General features: G+C 50.0%; 2 protein-coding genes across 2 annotated transcripts in view; both read left to right on the top strand.

Annotated features, from left to right (window-relative positions):
* Positions 1–403: 403 nt before the first annotated feature.
* LBH (limb bud and heart development) lies at positions 404–11,078 on the top strand. Its single transcript, NM_001031038.2, has 3 exons — positions 404–570; positions 788–890; positions 8,637–11,078. The coding sequence occupies exons 1-3, from the start codon at positions 545–547 to the stop codon at positions 8,826–8,828; spliced, it is 321 nt and encodes a 106-aa protein (NP_001026209.2). The 5' UTR covers positions 404–544; the 3' UTR covers positions 8,829–11,078.
* Positions 9,764–18,318, top strand: part of LCLAT1 (lysocardiolipin acyltransferase 1) — a 176,031-nt gene continuing 167,476 nt past the window's right edge. Inside the window, exon 1 of the mRNA XM_046938748.1 lies at positions 9,764–16,611. The gene's annotated coding sequence lies outside the window, so the exon portion shown is untranslated. The remainder of the gene's footprint in view (positions 16,612–18,318) is intronic.

Below are 18,318 nucleotides of genomic sequence, written 5' to 3'. Positions count from 1 at the left end.
CACGCGTTCCGCGCAGCCTTCAGGGCTGCAGGAGCAGAACCGAAGGCAACGCGTGAGCCTCGCGGCTCGCAGGCGCTGCGGCCGACGGCACACGCATCCCGCGCGTGGCACACGCACGAAGTCACCGCACGCCGCGCACGTGAAGGCGCCGCAGGGGCGCACACCCCGCGCGTGGCACACGCACGGCGCTACGGCGCGCCGAGCAGCGGCACTGAGCGCGCCACCGCCACGCGCTCTCGAGACGGGGCGGGGCGCCTCCGCGGCCACGCCCCTCCCCCCGCCGCGCTCTGCCCCGAGAGTGGCGCGCCGAAGCCATTCATGAAAATGCTGACGTCATGCGGAGGGGCGGGCACCGAGGAGGCCACGCCCACTCGGCTATTTAAGGCGGCGCGGCGCTGCCGCCGGGATTCAGAGGGAGGCGGTGGTGCGGCGTGGCGTTGCTCGGTGGTCCCGCACGGAGCTCGGCTCCCGTCCTCCGGCAGCGTCGTGTGCCTCGGTGCCCTGCCGCCACCCCGAGGGCGTGGGCAGCCTCCGCCGGGACTTCATGTCTGTGCTTTGTCCCCTGCCCTGGTGAGTGGGCGCTGCCTGATGCCCGTTTCGAGGGGCGCGGAGGCGCTGAGCCCCATTGCTCCGTGTCCTACGCGGGGGGTCGGGGTGGGGGCAGGGAGGGAGGGAACAGCCGGAGGTTGCTGCCGGCCTCGGCTCGAGGACCGCTCTGATGCCGCTTAAACCTCGCTCGGACCTTCCGGAGCCCTGAGGTGGTCTGAATGCTGTCCTTTGTTTCCAGCCCTGATTACCTGAGATCAGCCGAGATGACCGAAGTGATGATGAGCACCCCGGCTATGGATGAGATCGGACTCAGCCCCCGTAAAGATGGGCTCTCGTATCAGGTGAGCGCTCGGTCCTCCGCGGAGCCGCCTGGGCTGGGCCGTGGGTTTGCTCTGGGAAACGTAATAGCACGTCCTGCGGTAAGGGCTGCTCGGTGAGCTGCAGTGCTTGCTGGGCTGGAACAATTTGTCTGAAATATCGCTTAGTTATCCGCTCAGATTAGCAGAGTGCTTTGTTTCTGAAGTGCCTGAACCTGGCTTGTTGGGTGTGCACAGGGGCTCAGTAGGAGAGGAGATGCCCTAAGGAAGGGGCCGTATCAAACACTAGGCTGAGAGGCTGCTGGAGTCTCCGTGGCCACGGCTTGCAAATGATTTGCCTGCAGCAGAAGGGACTCGTTTGTACGGCACTTAAATCTTCCTTGGTTTTCCCCCTGTTTGAAAGGGTTAAGTCTGTTGTAAGAGGCAGGACACAGAGCCAACGAGCCTTGAGGTGTGCATGCAAGCACAGTACCTGAAGGCATGAGCTGCATCCATTCGGTGACTGGTGAATCATGTAATTAGCTTTTAACCTCTTAGTCACTCGCCGAGGTGAAGGGGTGGTCTCAAACTCCAGCCTTTATCCTTCAGCCTCAGTACTTCCAATTAGTCAAAGCAGGGTGGGTTGTGTATCTTTGCCTATTAGATCTGGGTTTCCCCACTCTGGCAGGAGACTTGTTGATGAGGCTCAACGCAGGAGCTGTACCTGCACAGGACTTGTGTAACTCTGCGTAGGGTGACTCTTCGTGGCACATTGCAGTGCGGAGTCTTTCCTTTGCAGACATGACACAGCCTACGCAGAGGCACTTGCTCTATGTGGGCATTCAGATTAGGTGTGCTGTTGTACCCTTGCATATTGATGTGTGAAAAATGAGCTGTGAGGCTGTAACAGTGCTCTGAGGCGTGAAATCAACTGAACTTTGGGCCACGGCTCAGGCAGAAGCCAAAGCTGCAGGGGGTGTGTGTGTGGGGGGGAAATGGGGCTGCATTGCTTTTTTTGGTCAGAATTCTCTATCTGAACAGTGCAAGTAATTTGGTTTGTTGCCTGTATGTGGAAATAGCTGTTCTGTTTTAGTGCTTGAGTTAGTGGAAAGCATATGGCCTTGCTTTTCTCCGCTATAGAGAATGCGTACAGCAGCGGGAACGGCTGTGAAAGTTGCAGCTATTGCACTGGTCTTTGCCAGATGTTCAAACAAGTGTCTTAAACAGGACACTGTGTGCAGTGTCACATCTGGAGCTGCTAACTGCCTGCTTGCCTTTGGCTTTGTTGTAAGCTGAACCGGTGGCAGAAAGGCCTGGGGTATCGAGAGTGCAGATGCTGCTGGGCGGTGTGTGGGCTGGGGATGAGGTCTGCCTCTAAATCAGGTTAGTGCAAAGGAGATTGAGAGTAGGTTGCAACCTTCTTCCTCTTGACTGCGTGGCTGAAAATGTCTCTGTGCTGAGTGAGAAGTGGGAATCATCCTTAAGCGGCTGAAAACTGAAGTTAAAGTAGCGAGGAGGAATCAAATGCAAATAGTATCACGAGCCCTGTTCTGTCTTGGGCTTTGGCACTTCTTGCTTCATCCTGCTGATGGAGAGCGTTTGGTACGTGGGGAGTGGTATGCTGGGCTGAGGGCTGTAGTGCAATAACTTAAAACCAGACAGAGCTAACAGAGCATGACTGCTGTGGCACTGAGGCTTGAGCTAAGCTGCAGCATCTTCCCTCACCCACCTGCAGAGCAGCGCGCTCGCAGTGAGCGTGACCACTCCTGGCTACAGGAAGCGAAACAGTGGATCCAGAGCTATGAGAGGCGAGCTTTTGGTTTCCAAAGCTTCTCGTGTAGTAGAACCTGGGTTTGTTCTGCTGCAGGGATGACGTGGAGCTGGGGTTCAGCGTGCATGCTGCCCTTAGGGCTGTGCAGAGAAGGATCTGTGACCTAACTCATCAACTACTGTTTTATAGTACTTTTGTTTTCCTAGTAAAGCCTTGGAAGTAAGCTGAGGAAACCAGTGTGTAAACTCTTAGCAGTTTGGTTCCTTCACCCCATGATGCTCACTGAACAATGGGGCTCCTGCCTGTCTCCCTGCTTCCCTTCTGGTGGAACTTATGGCTTGTCAGCTTTCTTTCTGCCCCCTCCTTGCCTCTGCTCACACTCCAGAGGTGTTTATATGTCCCCAGGAGGTGTGCATCCCCCAGCGATGCTTCCTGGTGTTCTTTAGGGTGGACATGGCTGCAGTGATGTGAAAACCCGAGCTGCAGCAGTCTCATACCGTGATAACTGAGTTGTCTGTGTAGGCTCAGTAATTTGTATGTGGTTTCATTTGCACAATGTGCTTTCTCGGCATAGATACCTTTTTCCAGTTAGCATGCCAAATGCTTGCGAGCTGATGTGCTAACTTCAAAGCCTTTTAGTACAGAGCAGTTTATATTCCTGCATCTGGGAAGTAAAGCTGCTCTGAGCCTACTGAAGGTGGTGGAAGTGAATGGTGAAATCTGGATGTGAGTCTCGGAGCAGGGAGGCACAGACAAAACAGAAGATGCAGCTGAGGAGGTGATGTCATGCTGGGTCTTGTGCCTGCAGTGGAGAGCTATTTCTGGATCTTTAATAGATATCCCATAATTCCCATGGGACTGCTCAACAAAAAAAAAAACTCGTTGAAATGCAGAATATGCCCCTGCTCCAAGCAGATGTGCCTATGGAGGGCTCTGTGCCCCTCTGCCTGGCGGTCCCTGCAGAGCCAGGCCTTTTCCCTGCCCCTTGGAGTTGATGTGCTGCTTGCAGTTCCAGCACCAGGTAGACCTGTTCTCTGGAAAGCCTGCTCAGCACTATGCCAGCTTGTCCTCTAATGCCATCTCGCAGCAGCATGGGTGTTGCTGCCCGATTGAAGGCTGACTTGACACTGTCAAAACAGCGATGCAGATCCTGCCTTGTTTCTTGAGGTGGATCTTGAGGGTGAATACTGTGTCCGAAGCTGAGCGTGCTGCTTTGCAGCAGCCTGACTGGCTGGTCCTGTTGGGCCTTGGGCTGCCTTCTGGGAGACTGGCATGAAGAGGCTGAGCTTGCCTCATGCCACCGGCTGGGGTTTGGTTGTCATGGGGAGCCTGAGCTCTTTAAGTCATGATCGCATCACTCCGGGATCTGTCTGGGTTAATCACAGCTACAGTTAGCTGCGAATGACGTCAGACTGACTGAATCTAGGTGAATAGGCTTACTGCCCCATCCGGTGTTCATGGCAAAGGCCTGGGACATCAGTACTGTTGGGGGAATTGGCGTCAGCAAGTGCAACTTCTTTGCCAGCCCCTGAGGAGCTGCAGTGCTGAGAGGCTGAGCTGCATCAGCGTGGGGCACCCTGTCAGCACTCCACTTCCCAAACAGCTGGGGCGACAGAAAGCTGTAGTGCAGTGGGTTTGGGGCCCGGGGCTGAGCTGGGGTCTGGTGGTGAGGGATGGAGGCTGAGATTCATCTTGTTTGCTTGTGAGGCACTCCTACACCTTGGTTTCTCTGGGAGAAGTCCTGTATGGGAGCTGGTGCTCACCACTGCTGGGAGGCCTTGAGTCTGGGCTGTGGAATTCAGTATGACTGAGTCTAGGATAACTTTACCTGTCTGGTAACCACGCTATGTGGAAGCTGAACAAGATCAGCTAGCTCAATTACTGCAGGTTGGGCTAATGCTTATTCCAGGGTCTTGGACCTTTACTGAAGACATAAGCAGCGTGTGGAAAGAGCAGAGCTCAAACTAATACCTTCCCAGCTATTCTGTGCGAGAAGCGCTCTGCTGAAATTCAAACTGAGGACAAACAGCTCATGGTAACATCTCAGCGCGTGCTTTTTTCCTCTCTACTTGATGTCTCATTAGTCTGATGGAAAATCGTTACGATGTTATGCTGCTGAAGTTTCCCTGCCTCCGTCCCCCAAGACGTGCTTGCGACTGAGGAGTTGTCATAGTTCATAAACCTGAGTCACGCTGTGTGCATAACTAGATGGAGCTCAGTTTCAAGTCATGACTACTGTATGAGTGAAACTTAGCAGCGCTGCTTCTTGTAGCTGGAAAATTCCTCTGCAGAAGGCACCGAGATGATTTAAACGCTTCCTGGAAGGAGCTTGCCGTGCTTCTTAGCGACAGCAGCGTTTCGTTACAAGAACTTATATTTCAGATCAGAACCCAGGATTTTAACCTGATACTGCTGGAGAGGTCTAAAACTCTCATTTTAGTCCTGGGAAGGGAGGTGGTGTGTGTGTGGCTCAGGGTATATCCTGTCCCTGAAGTGGTATGGCATCTCAGCCCAGACCTTTGTGTCTTGTATTAGTAATACCACAATGAGGTAAAACTTTCCCCCCAAACAGTAACATAATCTGGAAAGATCTTCTTACCTTAGTTTCCCTGCAATATAACTGAAATAGCTTCCAGCCTCTACGGGAGGGGAGACGGGCACTTCAACTCTCGGCGTGGAACGGAGGGCGCAGGTGGGTGTTGTTTTGGATGTCCCTTGGATTACGGTAGCTGAACTAATCTCCTTAGCTGTCTGACGTCTCTCCTGCTTTTGGTGTTTCTCTCCCTGCGAATGCTCGGAGAGGCTGTGAGCCTCCCCAGGGCCGAGGGAACTTTCCATTCTTGTTGCCAAGACTTCATTTGAGGATAGCAGAGCCGGATCATCTGAAACGGAGGCAAACATGACTTTCTGCAGATCATTTCAAGCTTTCGTTTCAAGTACTGCTTTTCACTGCTCTTACTGTATTGGAGGATAGGAGTTCCCAGAACATCATCCAGGGAGGCCCATGAAAACCAGTCTTGCTGCTGCAAAGGAGAAGCAGTGTTGAGCAGAGCATGAGTGCGTATTGCTGCTTATGCTGTAAAGTTGTCAGATACCTCTTGCCACGGGCTGGGAGCCGTGACATGCCACAGAGCTGGGCGAACCTGCAAGCATTGCAGCCCATCGTGCTGTATTAGGGGGTGAGGAAGGGAGGGAGCTATCTTCGAGTTACTTCTGAACTTGCTTTTGGCTGGCCTTCCCAAACAGCTGGTCGGTGGCTGTCATTTGGGGACAGATAGGTGAGCAGTAGGCTCACTCTGATAAGTACAAGAGAGGTTGTGTTATGTGCTGGGGAGATGCAGAGTCGACTTTCCATGCGAGTGAGCTGGGTAATGCAAGAGGAGAAGCTGGTAGGCAGGTTTCCACAGCTGGGCTGTCTTGGCTGCTGTGTGAGAGGTGCAGAGCTGGCAGGTTGGATCTGATCCTGCTGCACTCCTGGGGGGAGCTTATGGCAAGTTTTTCCAGAAGTTTCTCTTCCCATTGTCTAAACCTGGAGAGGGAGCGGATTCTGCTCATGGGAGTGACATGCAGCATGGCACTGCTGGCGTGGACTGGCGGAAGGCTGCTGCTTGCTAATCACTGTGAAAAGAGCCTGGCAACTCAGCTTATTTTGGGGGTGACCCAGGAGACTTTTCCATCCCATTTCCCTGGATGTGCAAACGAAGTCTTAATCTGCAAACCACTTCCCTTCGGTCCCTGCACTTGGCCGGCAGCGCTGCCCTGCTTTGTCACATGCTAGGAAATTTGCCTTTGTATAATTTTTCCATTGATGGTCCACACCCCTTGAAAATGTAGTTGCGACATCTCGCTTCGTGCTGCCTCTACGATGAAAAGACATGACTTAGTGGAAAAAATCTTGACCTTCTTGGGTTTGGTCTGTCCTGCAGCTATCTGAGATAGACTGTGCCGGGTTTTTATTAAAAGAGCTGCACACCACGTTGCAGGGATCTTTTTAGAAGGAAATGGCTGCTTTGCTTCTGGAAAGAAAAACCTGTCAGACTGTTGGCAAAGAAATTGCTCCAATTTGACCCGATGTGCTTAAAATGATAGCAGCCAAAGGTTAGTTTAATTATTAGACTGCTATTTTTCTTGCACAGGAGACTATTTTCATGACACTATCAGCTTATATAACCTCTTAAACCACACTTCTTTTTCCATTGCAACCTTCTAAACAATGTAATGTCAAGCGTACTTTTTTTTTCCCTGTCCTGAGTTGAGATTTCAAGTTGATGCTTTAGAGCTGTTGACTGTACTTCCAGTAGTGTGCTGGGTGTCTGAAACTGCCTTTGTTTGGCTGGAAAGCCATAAAGCTCCAAGAAGAGGTTCTGGTCTTGCTTATCCTGAGAGTGGTACTGTGCAAGGGGAACTTGTGCATTGAGTCACTTTCTTGAGCATCTGCTCCCAAAGTTACCCTGCCTGACTGCATTAAGCAGCAGCCTGGCTTTTTCAAGTTGGTAACCTGGTTCCTACAAAGCTTTTGAGTTCAAGGGAGAAATGTAGCTAAGTACAAGAAAACTGGGTATTGGCAAGAGGTATCAGTGTGGTTAATGGCTGCTGGGCTGAAGAACGAGTTGATGGAGTGGGGGTTTGGGTAAGGCTTTCCCAGGGTGGTGGGATACCTGCATGGTTGGCGTGAGGAGCGTGGTGCTTCGTGCTCAAGGCTTCTGAGCCAGGAGCCTGCTTTGGAGCTGGAACCACAAAGATCGGAAGAGATGAATTCTTGCTCCCAAACGAGCATCCGAGTGCAGTGCTCCAATGTGAGGTTTGCTGTGCTGCTTTCTGCAAGGATGCTTGTGTGGCTTGGATGAATTCAGATGGTGTTCAGAGAAAGTCTAGTACGTGGCTCCTTATGGCATCTGCACTTCCAGGGAAAAGCGTTTGGTGTTAAGCCTCTTCAGGCTGTTTTAATGCAACCCTGATGGAAAATGGATATGCAGATAAAATGTTCTGAAATAGACAGAGCTGCTTCATCTTCTGGATACCAACTTGGGGGATCTGATATGGGAACTGGTTCCTGTCACTGAACAGTTTTTCTCAGGATGAGGTGGGGCTTGTAGCTGTTCCCCTAGCAGGGCATTCCTGTTCTGTTCACTCTGCCATTTAGTTATGCAGTCCCACTGTTAACATCCCAGCAGGGCTGAATGCAGCTTTTCCTGTACCTATATTTTTGCATTAATTTCTGGAAGGATCAAAGCCTGTAGCCCAATGGCGCTACCTGTGGGTATGGGCCCTGGTGCTGCTGCTATGTGGGGGTGGGGTGAGGTATTGCTTTGCATTTTGTGGGGTTGGGGATAAGGAGGTCCTTGTGCTTTGTGCTGGGATGCATAATTCTTAGCTATGCCATAGGTACCTCCAGCCCTAAGAAATGTGGACCCATTTTCGACCCTTGATTCAGTCTCTAACAGTTCCCCAGACCATCTTCTTGCTGAACTTCACTGCTGATGGATAGCAGCTGTAGCACACAGCACTGCCGGAATGCAGCTCAACTTCTCATGCAGACTGTTTCTGCTGCCTAGGACCCTTGCTGTGAGGGTGAGGACTGCTCTGGTGCTGTGCTGCCTTGTGCCTCCTTCCCCTTCTGGCAGCGGTGCCTGGAGCACAAGCGTAGCTTGTGTAGCTTGACTGGCAGCAGGAAACAAGATCAGATTTGCAGATCGAGATAGCTCAGTTTGCAAACTCATGAGCATTCATGCAAAAGCTGTGGTGGGAGGGGGGTGGGGCTTTTGGGTAAATATCCAAAAGCAGGTGCCTATTTGATGAGCCTTATCCAAGCAAATGTGTATGCTTTGAAAGCCTCTTGGGCTGCGCTGATTTCAAGCTCTCAGAGATTACTAAGAAGTGGAGAGGTTTTTCCCCCATAACCCGGTTGTGTACTCTGTGTCCAGACCAGTCCACCCTGAAAACCAGGTTTTGAGAGTTGGATGTTAGCTAAGGCTGCTTGAGAGCAGCTCCTCTCACAGGCTGTTTCTTGGCTCTTTCAGATTTTCCCTGATCCCTCTGACTTTGACTGTTACTGCAAGCTGAAGGACCGCCTGCCCTCCATCGTGGTGGAGCCCACGGAGGGTGATGTGGAGAGCGGGGAGCTGAGATGGCCGCCTGAGGAGTTCCTCGTCCAGGAGGAGGAAGAGGAGGAAAGCTGTGAAGATGCAAAGGAGGACAACAAGGAGCAATAAATGGCATCTGAGGAAAGGCAAGGGACTGCACCCTTCTGAAGGAAGAGCCACACTTTTTTTGAAAGTCTTTTTAAAGAGAAAAGACAAGTTCAACTTTGCACCTGCAAGATTTTAGTTTTTTCGTATTCTCTGTATTGAGAACTGAAGCCCTTGGTGTCACCAGACCTTCTGAGGAAGGAAGGAAGTAACGCAGAGAAATGTTTGCTGTTCTCGAGATCACTATCTGTATTCTTCTGAGGTGGAGGCAGCAGTGATGTTCCAAGCACGTGGCGGAGGGTGACCACCTGAGGGATGCTGGAGGGGGGAACGTGGGGATGGGGAGTGCAGAGGGAAGCCAAGCAGAGCAGAGTTCAGCTGGGAGCTGCCTCTGACCAGAAGCCTGAGAACAGAGCAGTCATCTCAGATTTGCTTTTCCTAAAGCTTCCATTTTCTGTGTCTGGAGGTGGAAGGGTCTGTAGCAAAGCATCACGAAATGCTCTAACGCTGAGGGACCTGTAGCTTTCCCCAGTTCAGCACCTCCTAGGGTCCAGTGAGCATCCTTAGGAGTAGTGGGCTTCTTGCTCTCGCTCTTGAGCCTGTACCAGTCACTTTCCAAAAGCTGTCTTTTCACCCTCTGTTTGCCTTTAGACCTTTCAATGCTGAACAGCTGTATTTGCAGGGTAATGTTAGGCTGCTGCTTGTCATCTCTACTGCTGCAAGGCCCTAGTTGATCTTGCAGGCGGTTAGCTTGAGGTAGTACAAATTTGATGTAGAGACATCTGTTTGCAGCATGAACTAATGTAGATTTGAACACGTGGATTTTTCTCTCCTATTTGCCAAGGCTACTGTGGTTGGTCTCGTCTTGTTCCGGTGCCCAAAGCTGAAGGGTGAGGATTGCACCTGCTTGCCTCTATGTCTTTGAGGCTGTAGGGTTTCATATCTCAACTTGCTGGTCAGTGGGCTTGCGAGGGTTGGAGACGGGCTTGGCTGCTCCTGCAGGCACCTGCAGAAGGGGATCGCGGTCAGACTGGAAGTAATACAAAGACTCAACACCGGACAGTGTGGATTATCAGTGAGGAGGTGGAGGGGAGCTCTCTGCGGAGTGTTAGCCTGAGCATCCTGAGACAAGGCATCTGTTTTGTGGCAAGGATGAGATAGCTCTTCATGGGTGTTTAATGGAGCACAGACTGTTCTGTGAAGTCTGTGTTTGGGTCCTTCTCACCACACCATATCCTGCTCCAGTGGGGAGCGGTCTGTCTCTGTTTGGGGAGGAGGGCAGTCTGCTGCCATGTGGGGTAACTCACCATTTTCCTGGAAGGTGATGCTCTTTGTGGCTTTGTGGGCCAGCTCAGGGAGCCAGTTGCTCTTGGAATAGGATGAGAACAGTTACTACCTAAACCAAATCCGGGGTCACAGAAGAGTAAAAGAAATGTCAAGGCCTTAACCAAACTTTCATAATAATCCCAATGCCACCCTCCTTTGCTTGTAACAGGTTCCATTTTTAAAATCTATTTGAACATGTGTATTTGTATTTTTAATACCTCATGAGTAGTTGAACGCTGGCAGGGGTCGGGAACTGCTTTTAACATATTAGCAGGATCATTTTAGTCTTGTCTTGCTTGTGTTTTAAACATAATGGCAATAACTTTTCAGCTCTACATAGCTGTTTCAGGCAGATAGGAGTTCGGAGATGAGCTTGTGCAAAGCAGGAGAGATTCAGTGTTCCCACACTGCAGCTGGTCTCTAGGCTTGCCGGCCTGCTTATATTCTCCCTGCCTGTCTGGGTGGATGGTCTATCACCAAATGGTCATCATGTAGTGATACCGCTTTCTCTGATGGATTCAGCTGTTGTATCTGTAACACTTGTTCTAACCTTGCTGTCTTACCTGAATGAGCTTATACACCTGTATACCAGCCAACTGTCCTATTTCTAAGTGTTACTCTCAGTCTGTGCCACCAAGTCAAAGCTGTATAACAAAGATACTATCATCTGGCAGCAATGAGATGGCAATCCATGGACTCGAGACCTGCTGTCTGCCCTAAAGACTTGTGTATTTCTGTCTGCATCCTTTTGTGGAAGTATCGTGTATATTTCTATTTGTTGAATGCATCTAAAGAACAAAGCACTCCAGTAAAACTACTCCTGTTGTAGGATATACATTCTATATTTCTGTAATTCTTTTTGAGCCTCAGGGAGAAGCTAGCATTTTTTTCAAACTACATTTTTGTCACTGTGACAGTTGTAAATAAAGTTTGAAAATGCTTTCCAAACATACTGGCTTCGTTCTTACTAATGGATGGGTTTGGATGGTCGACTTCCCAGGTAATGACCAGCCCTTGTTTCTGCTATGAGGTGTGCTGATTTGTAAGGTGAACATAGATACCCTGAAGTATCATGCCTGTCAGGTTGAGGCTATCCTTTGAACCTGGAGGTACCTGTGCTCACCTCAGAGCATGCCCTATGAGATCGTGAACCCAAATCAACTTGGAGAGTGTGGGGCAGCATCTTTGCCTTCCATCTTCCTACAGTTGCTTATTGCTGTGTGAAGGGCTGCTGCAAAGAAATGTTCAGTTTTTCTGTCCCAGAATTTCATTTTAGTTATCTTTATGACTTCATATCTTACAAAGGTTATAAATCTAGAATTCATATCTAATGTCCTGACTTAACCCTGCAGAGCATGAAGCCACAATAATGAAGAGCTGCAGCTATTCTAATTGTGCTTAGTAGTAGTATGGTACCTGTGCATCTTACCTCCCCTGAGCAACAAGTATGAAGATGTCTTGCCCTGCATGCTGTCAGGGCTTCAGCCAACCTATGTATGTTGTCTGCTTTGGCCATTTTGGGTCTAGAGGGCAGCTCTGGAGCAGCCAGTTATGCTTTGCAGTGTACCTGTAGTTGTATGCTTCAGTTTGCAGTGCTGTCAGAGGAAGATCTAGAAGAAACTGCATTTGAGCGTGGCTCTGAACCTGTTTGGTGTAGCAATCTGACCACAGTAGGATTCATTAATTCACACTGTATACTTAATGGGGTTATCTCTTCCCCTAAAACGAGATGATAAGCAAATGCCATGGAACGTTCATATCTTTCAGATGCACGGAGAAAAGCTCCTGTAATTCAGCAAGTAACAGGCTCTGATCTTGGCTTTGTAAATGAGATGGATGGTTAAAATATACTAATGGCCCTTGGATTTAATTCCTGAACTGAAAGCATGTTCAATATGAACCCCACAGTTCAAAGATTAATTGTATTCTACTCAACCCTTGTGGATATTTTATGCTATAGAAAAGAAATGCAGTGTGGGTGGAGCTTGAATCTCCTGTTCCTGAATCAGCCTCTAGTTAAGGTGCCTTGGTTTCTTTTCCATGGGTATAGGGTCCTTTTCTTTATGTAGAAGAAGCTGCAGCACTTCCAGGATGAGGTACTGGTCTCAGACTTCTAATTCACAGAATGGTTGAGGTGAGAAGGGACTTCAGGAGGTCAGCTGGTTCAACCCTTCTCATGCAGGGCCTTATGGAGCCCAGGACCAGATCCAGATGTCTCTGTCTTCCTTGGTCCTTGGATCCATCTGTTATGGGCAAACTGGAACTTGCATCGCCAAATTAAAATTATTTGGTGATGCAATGGGTGGCCCTGAGTCACCTTGAGGGCACCATTGTGGGTGGTGCAAGGACTTTTCTTTGCATATATAGCAATTGATTTCTGTTCTTACCCTCATCCCTCCCACCAAAAGCAATATGTTTGGGTGTCATTTAAACTTAATGTGTTTGTTCTCCACACAACTTTGCCCTACAATTGCAAGTGGTGATACAGCAAGTTGTGCACTGCTGTCCTGCTTAGCTCAGTCTGTTCCCTCTCCCAAACACTTGCTATTTTTGGTGTGTATCCACCTCTTTGGCTTTATTGGAACATGTACTCACCTGAGACACACTGAGTAGGAGAACTTTTGGTACCTGGGTGCAGGTAGGTGAAATTACTGCTCTGCAACAAAGATAATATGCTGTCACCAGGGCATGTGGAGGGTAATGACTGCAGTAAGACCTCCTTACTGAAGGTCCTGCTTTGCTGTAACCATGTTCCTCTTTGCCTCTGTGAGTGGGAGAACCAGTGTCACCATCCCATAGCCAAGTAAGGATGGCCGAGGCCTTTTCCTTCCCATTCAGGCCGCTGTGTGAAGTTCGCAGAAGCTGAGGGCAAGGAGTTTAATCCCTATGGTTGCTCCCTGGGCCCTCCCAGAGGGTGCCAGCCAGGCTGGCTCTTCCCGTCACCAGAATGGGAGCAAAATCTCATCTGAAGGCTAAACGTAGCGTGGTGGCTGCGCTGGTGCCTGGCCGGGACTTGTGAGGTGGTCATAACAAAAAATGAAAGCTTGTGAGCACTGTTTGTAGTCAGGGGAGGAACGCGGTTTCAGGCCCAACACCGCTGCACCGGCAGGAGAGGGCCTGGTGTGGCCTGAGAGCCAGTCCTGACAATGAATCTACAGAGACGTACTTTTTGTCATATTAAATCAGCCTTTATTCTGCCAGTAAAGAGCTTTTTACCTAAACAGCCCACGCTGTCATCCCCACAAGGGTCACTTTTTCCACGTTAACGCAACCCTCCAGCCTCACACTTGGGCCCACAGACCTCTGCTACACACCCAGCCCAGGGTACCCAAGCAGGGCGAGCGGGAGCTGGGATGTGGAGCCCGGCTGTCACAGCAGGCTGCAGTCACAAGTGAGGCACGACAATGTCAAACACTCTATTTTGAGAGTCTTGAGGGGTGGGAGCACTGAGCGGGGAGGGAAAGCCACAAAGGAAGCATGCACTGAGCACTTGTTCACTGCCAGCACTGTAACCACACTGTTACTGTAGCAGCGACCATCAGCTTCATCTGATAAAAATAAGCAAGGAAGTCAAGTGTGCAAGAGGGAGAGGATGTCAGAAGCCACGCATGAAAATATCACAGCAGCCTTGCTTTTATTTTCAACACTTCCTTCTTTTTTTCTGCAGCCAGTGAGCTCGGTGGGCAGGTATTTCCCACAGCACTCCCTGCAGCAAGCACGGCTTTCCCAGACATCCCATGCTCTGGGTTTCTGCGTGGCTGCTGGGTTTGCTGGGAGCTGCACGGCCAGACCCATGGCTTTGCTGCAAGCTGCTGCTCCTGCAGGCTCCACAGGCCGATGCTCTCAGTTATGCAAAGGCGGAGTTGGCTGCAAGCTGTGCTCATGGAAGAAAAGAGGGTGGAGGAATTTCAGGTGTTTGAAAATCTTCCCCACAGGTTGTCTGCATCCAGCAGCCTGAGCCAGGCGGGCTGCAATCAGCTCGACAAATATTTGCCAAGCGTAGGCCTTCCTGCACTGTGTTTGATGACTCTTTTCCATGGGGGTGGCTGCTGGTGCTGTGGCTGGCGGCTCTGCTGTGCGTGCTGCCTGTGGGGTGATGACGGACCCCTTCCAAACAGCGCCTGCTTGGGGATGGGATGGTGCCCTCTCAGTGTCCTGTGGTGTGGGGATGGGCAGGCTGGAGCCAGGCATCCGTGGAAGCTGCAGCACTTGCAAACAGTAAACACCCTTGCAAACAACCTTGTGTGGGAAAACCCTTTGCAGCACGCAGAGAGCAGTGTGCTCACAGGATTTGCCACTCAGCCCCCCTCTTCCCTCCTCCCATGCCTGAGAAGCTTGTCACCATCCACACTGCCTTCTAAGCAATTGTTTTAATCCCTTAATGCTCCAGCATTACCTTTGACACCTTTGCAGGAGGGGTGAGGTGTGGGGGTTGCAGCAGGTGCCGGAGAAGGTTTTTTTGTGCACAAACCCACTCTACAGGTGGGAGTAAGGGGTTTGCTGGGGTCTGTCTGCCTCGCCAGGCTGATCTGCTCCGGGATTATGATCCTGTGCGCCAAGACAAGGGAGCTTTGTGTTTTTTAATCTTGCGACCTGTCTCCCTGTGGGACATTCAGCTGAGCTAAAGCGGGGTTTGCCAAAATGTGCAGCACTAAGATATCAGTTCCCAGCAGGGGCCTGCTCTGGGTATCTGTTTGCAGCGAAGGCCAGGGCTTGCAGGTGTTTTTCTGGGGTGCAGACAGCCTTGCTGTGTGCCACTGAGCACACGCAGGGTGTCATGGCCCTTCCCATGGCCTTTCTGTACTGCCCCATGTATTTTGGGAAGACCACGTTCTCCCAGTGCACACTGCCAGCAGTGTCATCCCTGGTTTCTCCCTGTAGTGTCTGCTGCTGCTGCTGCTGCAGGGGTGAAGGATTCCTCTGTGATCTCTACCTTGTTTCATCTGAACACCGAAATCTCTCTAACTTCTACTGACCTCTGCAAAATATTTTTGGCCACATCTCCTGTGGAATATAACGTTTAACAGAAGTGAGTGGTCAGTGCTTTCTGGAAGATTTCTGTACCTTTCTCTCCCAGCAAACCCTTGTCTGCTTGGGTGAAAGAGCTGTCAAGTTTGAGGACGCTTGGTAAGAAAAAAATATCAAGAGTCACCGTGGAGAGATACTTTCTTTGAGTTTTGCATGGGAGGACGGAGAAAAGCTCCCAGCTGCAAGCACCAACAGCACCTCATGTCCTGGCACTGGGCTCACCACGCACAGCTGCCTTCATCTTAATTAAAGCCTGAGAGTCTAGCCCGAGATAATTGTTTCGTCTCTTCCTGTACTCCACAGAGGAGGTAAACATCTCCAGAAGATGATTCATGTTAACAGCCTATCTGGAAAGAATGACTTCTTGGAGGTCCTCCGGCTCTAAATAAAGAGATTTAGATAACCAGGTGGTTTGCATGCCTGGCTCTCAGGTAACTGAAGCTGAACCTCACCCCTCATTTCCCTTGTGCTCTTGCCTTACAGGATTTGTGCCTTCATGCGTCGAGGCCTCTGTTTCTGTAGCATGAAGATGTTCATGTACGCACAGCGTGTTGAGTTTGGCCACTTAAACTTCACGTTCCTTGATCACCACCAAAAAAAAAAAAAAACCTACAAAAAAACAAACCCACACAAACCAATAGAGTGTGAAATAAGATGAAACAGGGAGAACAATAAGCAAAACAGGGACTGGGAAGAGTGAGAGGAACATGGTAAGAATGCGGAAAGAAGACGGTAAGAGCACGCTCATACTGAAATCTGCAGTAGATCCCATGGACTTTAGAGAGACTTAACCCCATGCTGAATGCTAGACTTGAGCTTAGTACTTGATCTAGCAGATGGCAACCCTGCCTGTGGCAGGGGAGTTGGAACCTGATGATCCTTGAAGTCCCTTCCAAGCCATTCTGTGATTTCAGCAATGGACTTTTCCTGTCTTTTGGCTTTGGCACTGCTGGACAGCCTGATTCTGGCTGCTTCCATGCTTCCACACACGGGTTCCCTTCCAGGGAAACCTCTGGCTATGGACGTGCCTTTGACCACACCGTTGTCTTTCTGTGTGCATCACAACAAACGACAGACAAACACTGTCTGCTTACCAGGAATTCATGCCTTGTATGATTCAGGAAGAGTTGCTCTTTCCACTCTAATTTCTCTCATGAAAATGTGGTTGGCTTGAGTATTTCTCTTGAGCATTTTTCTGTTCCCATACAATCCAGCAATGACCAGATGCTGTCAGTGATGGTTCACCTGTGCAGGCTGGCTGCATCTGAATCCTTCTGTGATTTCTCCTTTGCCAGAACCTTGCAACCATTGGTAGCAGATGTCCCACCGGGGAAGAATACATGGGGACCATCAGCATGGCAAAGGAAACAGCGGTTTCCCCTGTTTCCTCCCTGAATGCAGGCTCTGTAACACCTCTTGAAGCATTTTGTAGGATAAAGACCCATGAGCGGCGGTGAGTAACAGATTGCCACTTGCTTTGCAGCCAGCTGCAGATGCAGCAGTACGTGCTGATCTATGCGCAGTGAAATGCTCTATGAGCAGAGCAGATGAAAGGCACTGTGAAAACACAGTAGGAGAAGCATCATTAGCAAGGATGGTATTTGCACTTTGTGTAAGTTGATGCCTGCGTAGCCATTAATAGAAAGAGAAGTGAGAAAATGATGCCTCTAAAGTTTTATTTCATGTCTTGCCTGCTATTTACTATGCTATATAAAGACCCAGCCTGGAGCTACTTCAGTGAAACTATTTGAATTCTTAACATGAGGATGCATGGAAGTGTTTGCAGGTTTCGGGCTCATTTTCCTTGCTCAGCTGCCTCACTCCTCCAGACAAATGTCAGCCTTGAAAACAGAGTGAAGGACCGTGGCAAGGATGGGTTACTGGCAGGAGCTGATAACAAGCTAACTTGGCTAATTACTGTTTTTAAAGTCCAAAGTCACTGGAAAAAATGACTAAAGTTACAGTTCACACACCGACGATGAGAAAAAAGCTGACTGGAATGTCTGAGTCACCACCCCGAACACTCCTAATTATGAGGAGATATACATTTTATACACTGCGGTACATATCACCAGCGTGCGGAGATGCTTGGAGGAGCCTGCTGGCTACTGCTATGGGTGCTGTCTGCCAGAAGGTTTGAGGCTGGGTGACATGACCCAGTGGGCTGTGGCAGAGGGTCATTTTTCGTGCTTTTTTGGTTTTTTTAATTTTATTTTTCCTGTAGATGATGCCAAGAGGACGCCCTCTCTGCAGGGTGAGCCCATGCCTGCCCTCCCTGCCCACTCAAGGGTGGGCAGAGCAGCAACTGCAAGCCCAAGGTAAACAGTGGCAGTGTGGTCGAGGGAAAGTGAAAGAAAATTCAAGGTGCAATTCTTCCTTTCAGAGAAGCGTGAACAGATCAGGACTCTTCAGAGATGAGTGTAAGCTCATACTGAAGCCCCAGCAGGATCTCTGCCTGATTCCATTTGCCTGCAAAGGGGCCAGCCTGCCTTGCACGTACCTACACACACTTGTATTCAGGGCTTCTACCTATCCCTTCATACTTTCAGACTGCCACTCGTCTTCCCAGTCCAAATTTGGGCACTGTACAAGAGGATGATACTCCAGTGGTTCCTGGCCCCACATCCAACTCCAGTGCCCAGAGGCATCTCAGGAGGCAGCAGGGCTGCATAGGCTCATTGACCATCATGTGGGCTCCCTGGATGATCCCAGAGCACCAAGCACATGGGCTCCCACATGGCACATGGAGGTGATGCCACTCTGCACAGAAAACATAAGGGTGTCCTATCAGCAAGTGACCTCCTGAGGTAGTGCCAACCCCCAGGATGAGGTGTGCTGACAGTACTTTTCCTGGATTACCTTTGCACCCATGTGACTGAGCTTTCTCAACAAAACATGCAAGCAATATAAGAGCTGAGGCCTCATTAGAAAAAAAAAAAATGCTGAGCTTGTGACAGGTAGCTCGTGTATCGAGCACGATTACTTGATAAGCATAAAGCTTTGGAAAAATCCAGCATGGAAAGGGTTAGAAGCTCAGTTGTGCAATTCCTTTAATAAGTTGTTTTGTCATAAGCCTGTATCATAAATGTGCAGGAGTGGAGGGAGGTGGTGGCGGAGGTGGAGGACGAGGGCATGGATGAAAGGCTGCTTATAGCCTCTG

Source organism: Gallus gallus, chromosome 3 (genome assembly GCF_016699485.2).
Source record: "Gallus gallus isolate bGalGal1 chromosome 3, bGalGal1.mat.broiler.GRCg7b, whole genome shotgun sequence".
Classification (NCBI taxonomy): Eukaryota; Metazoa; Chordata; class Aves; order Galliformes; family Phasianidae; genus Gallus; species Gallus gallus.
Note: the sequence above shows the minus strand (reverse complement) of the source record. Positions and strands in the feature narration are given on the sequence as shown.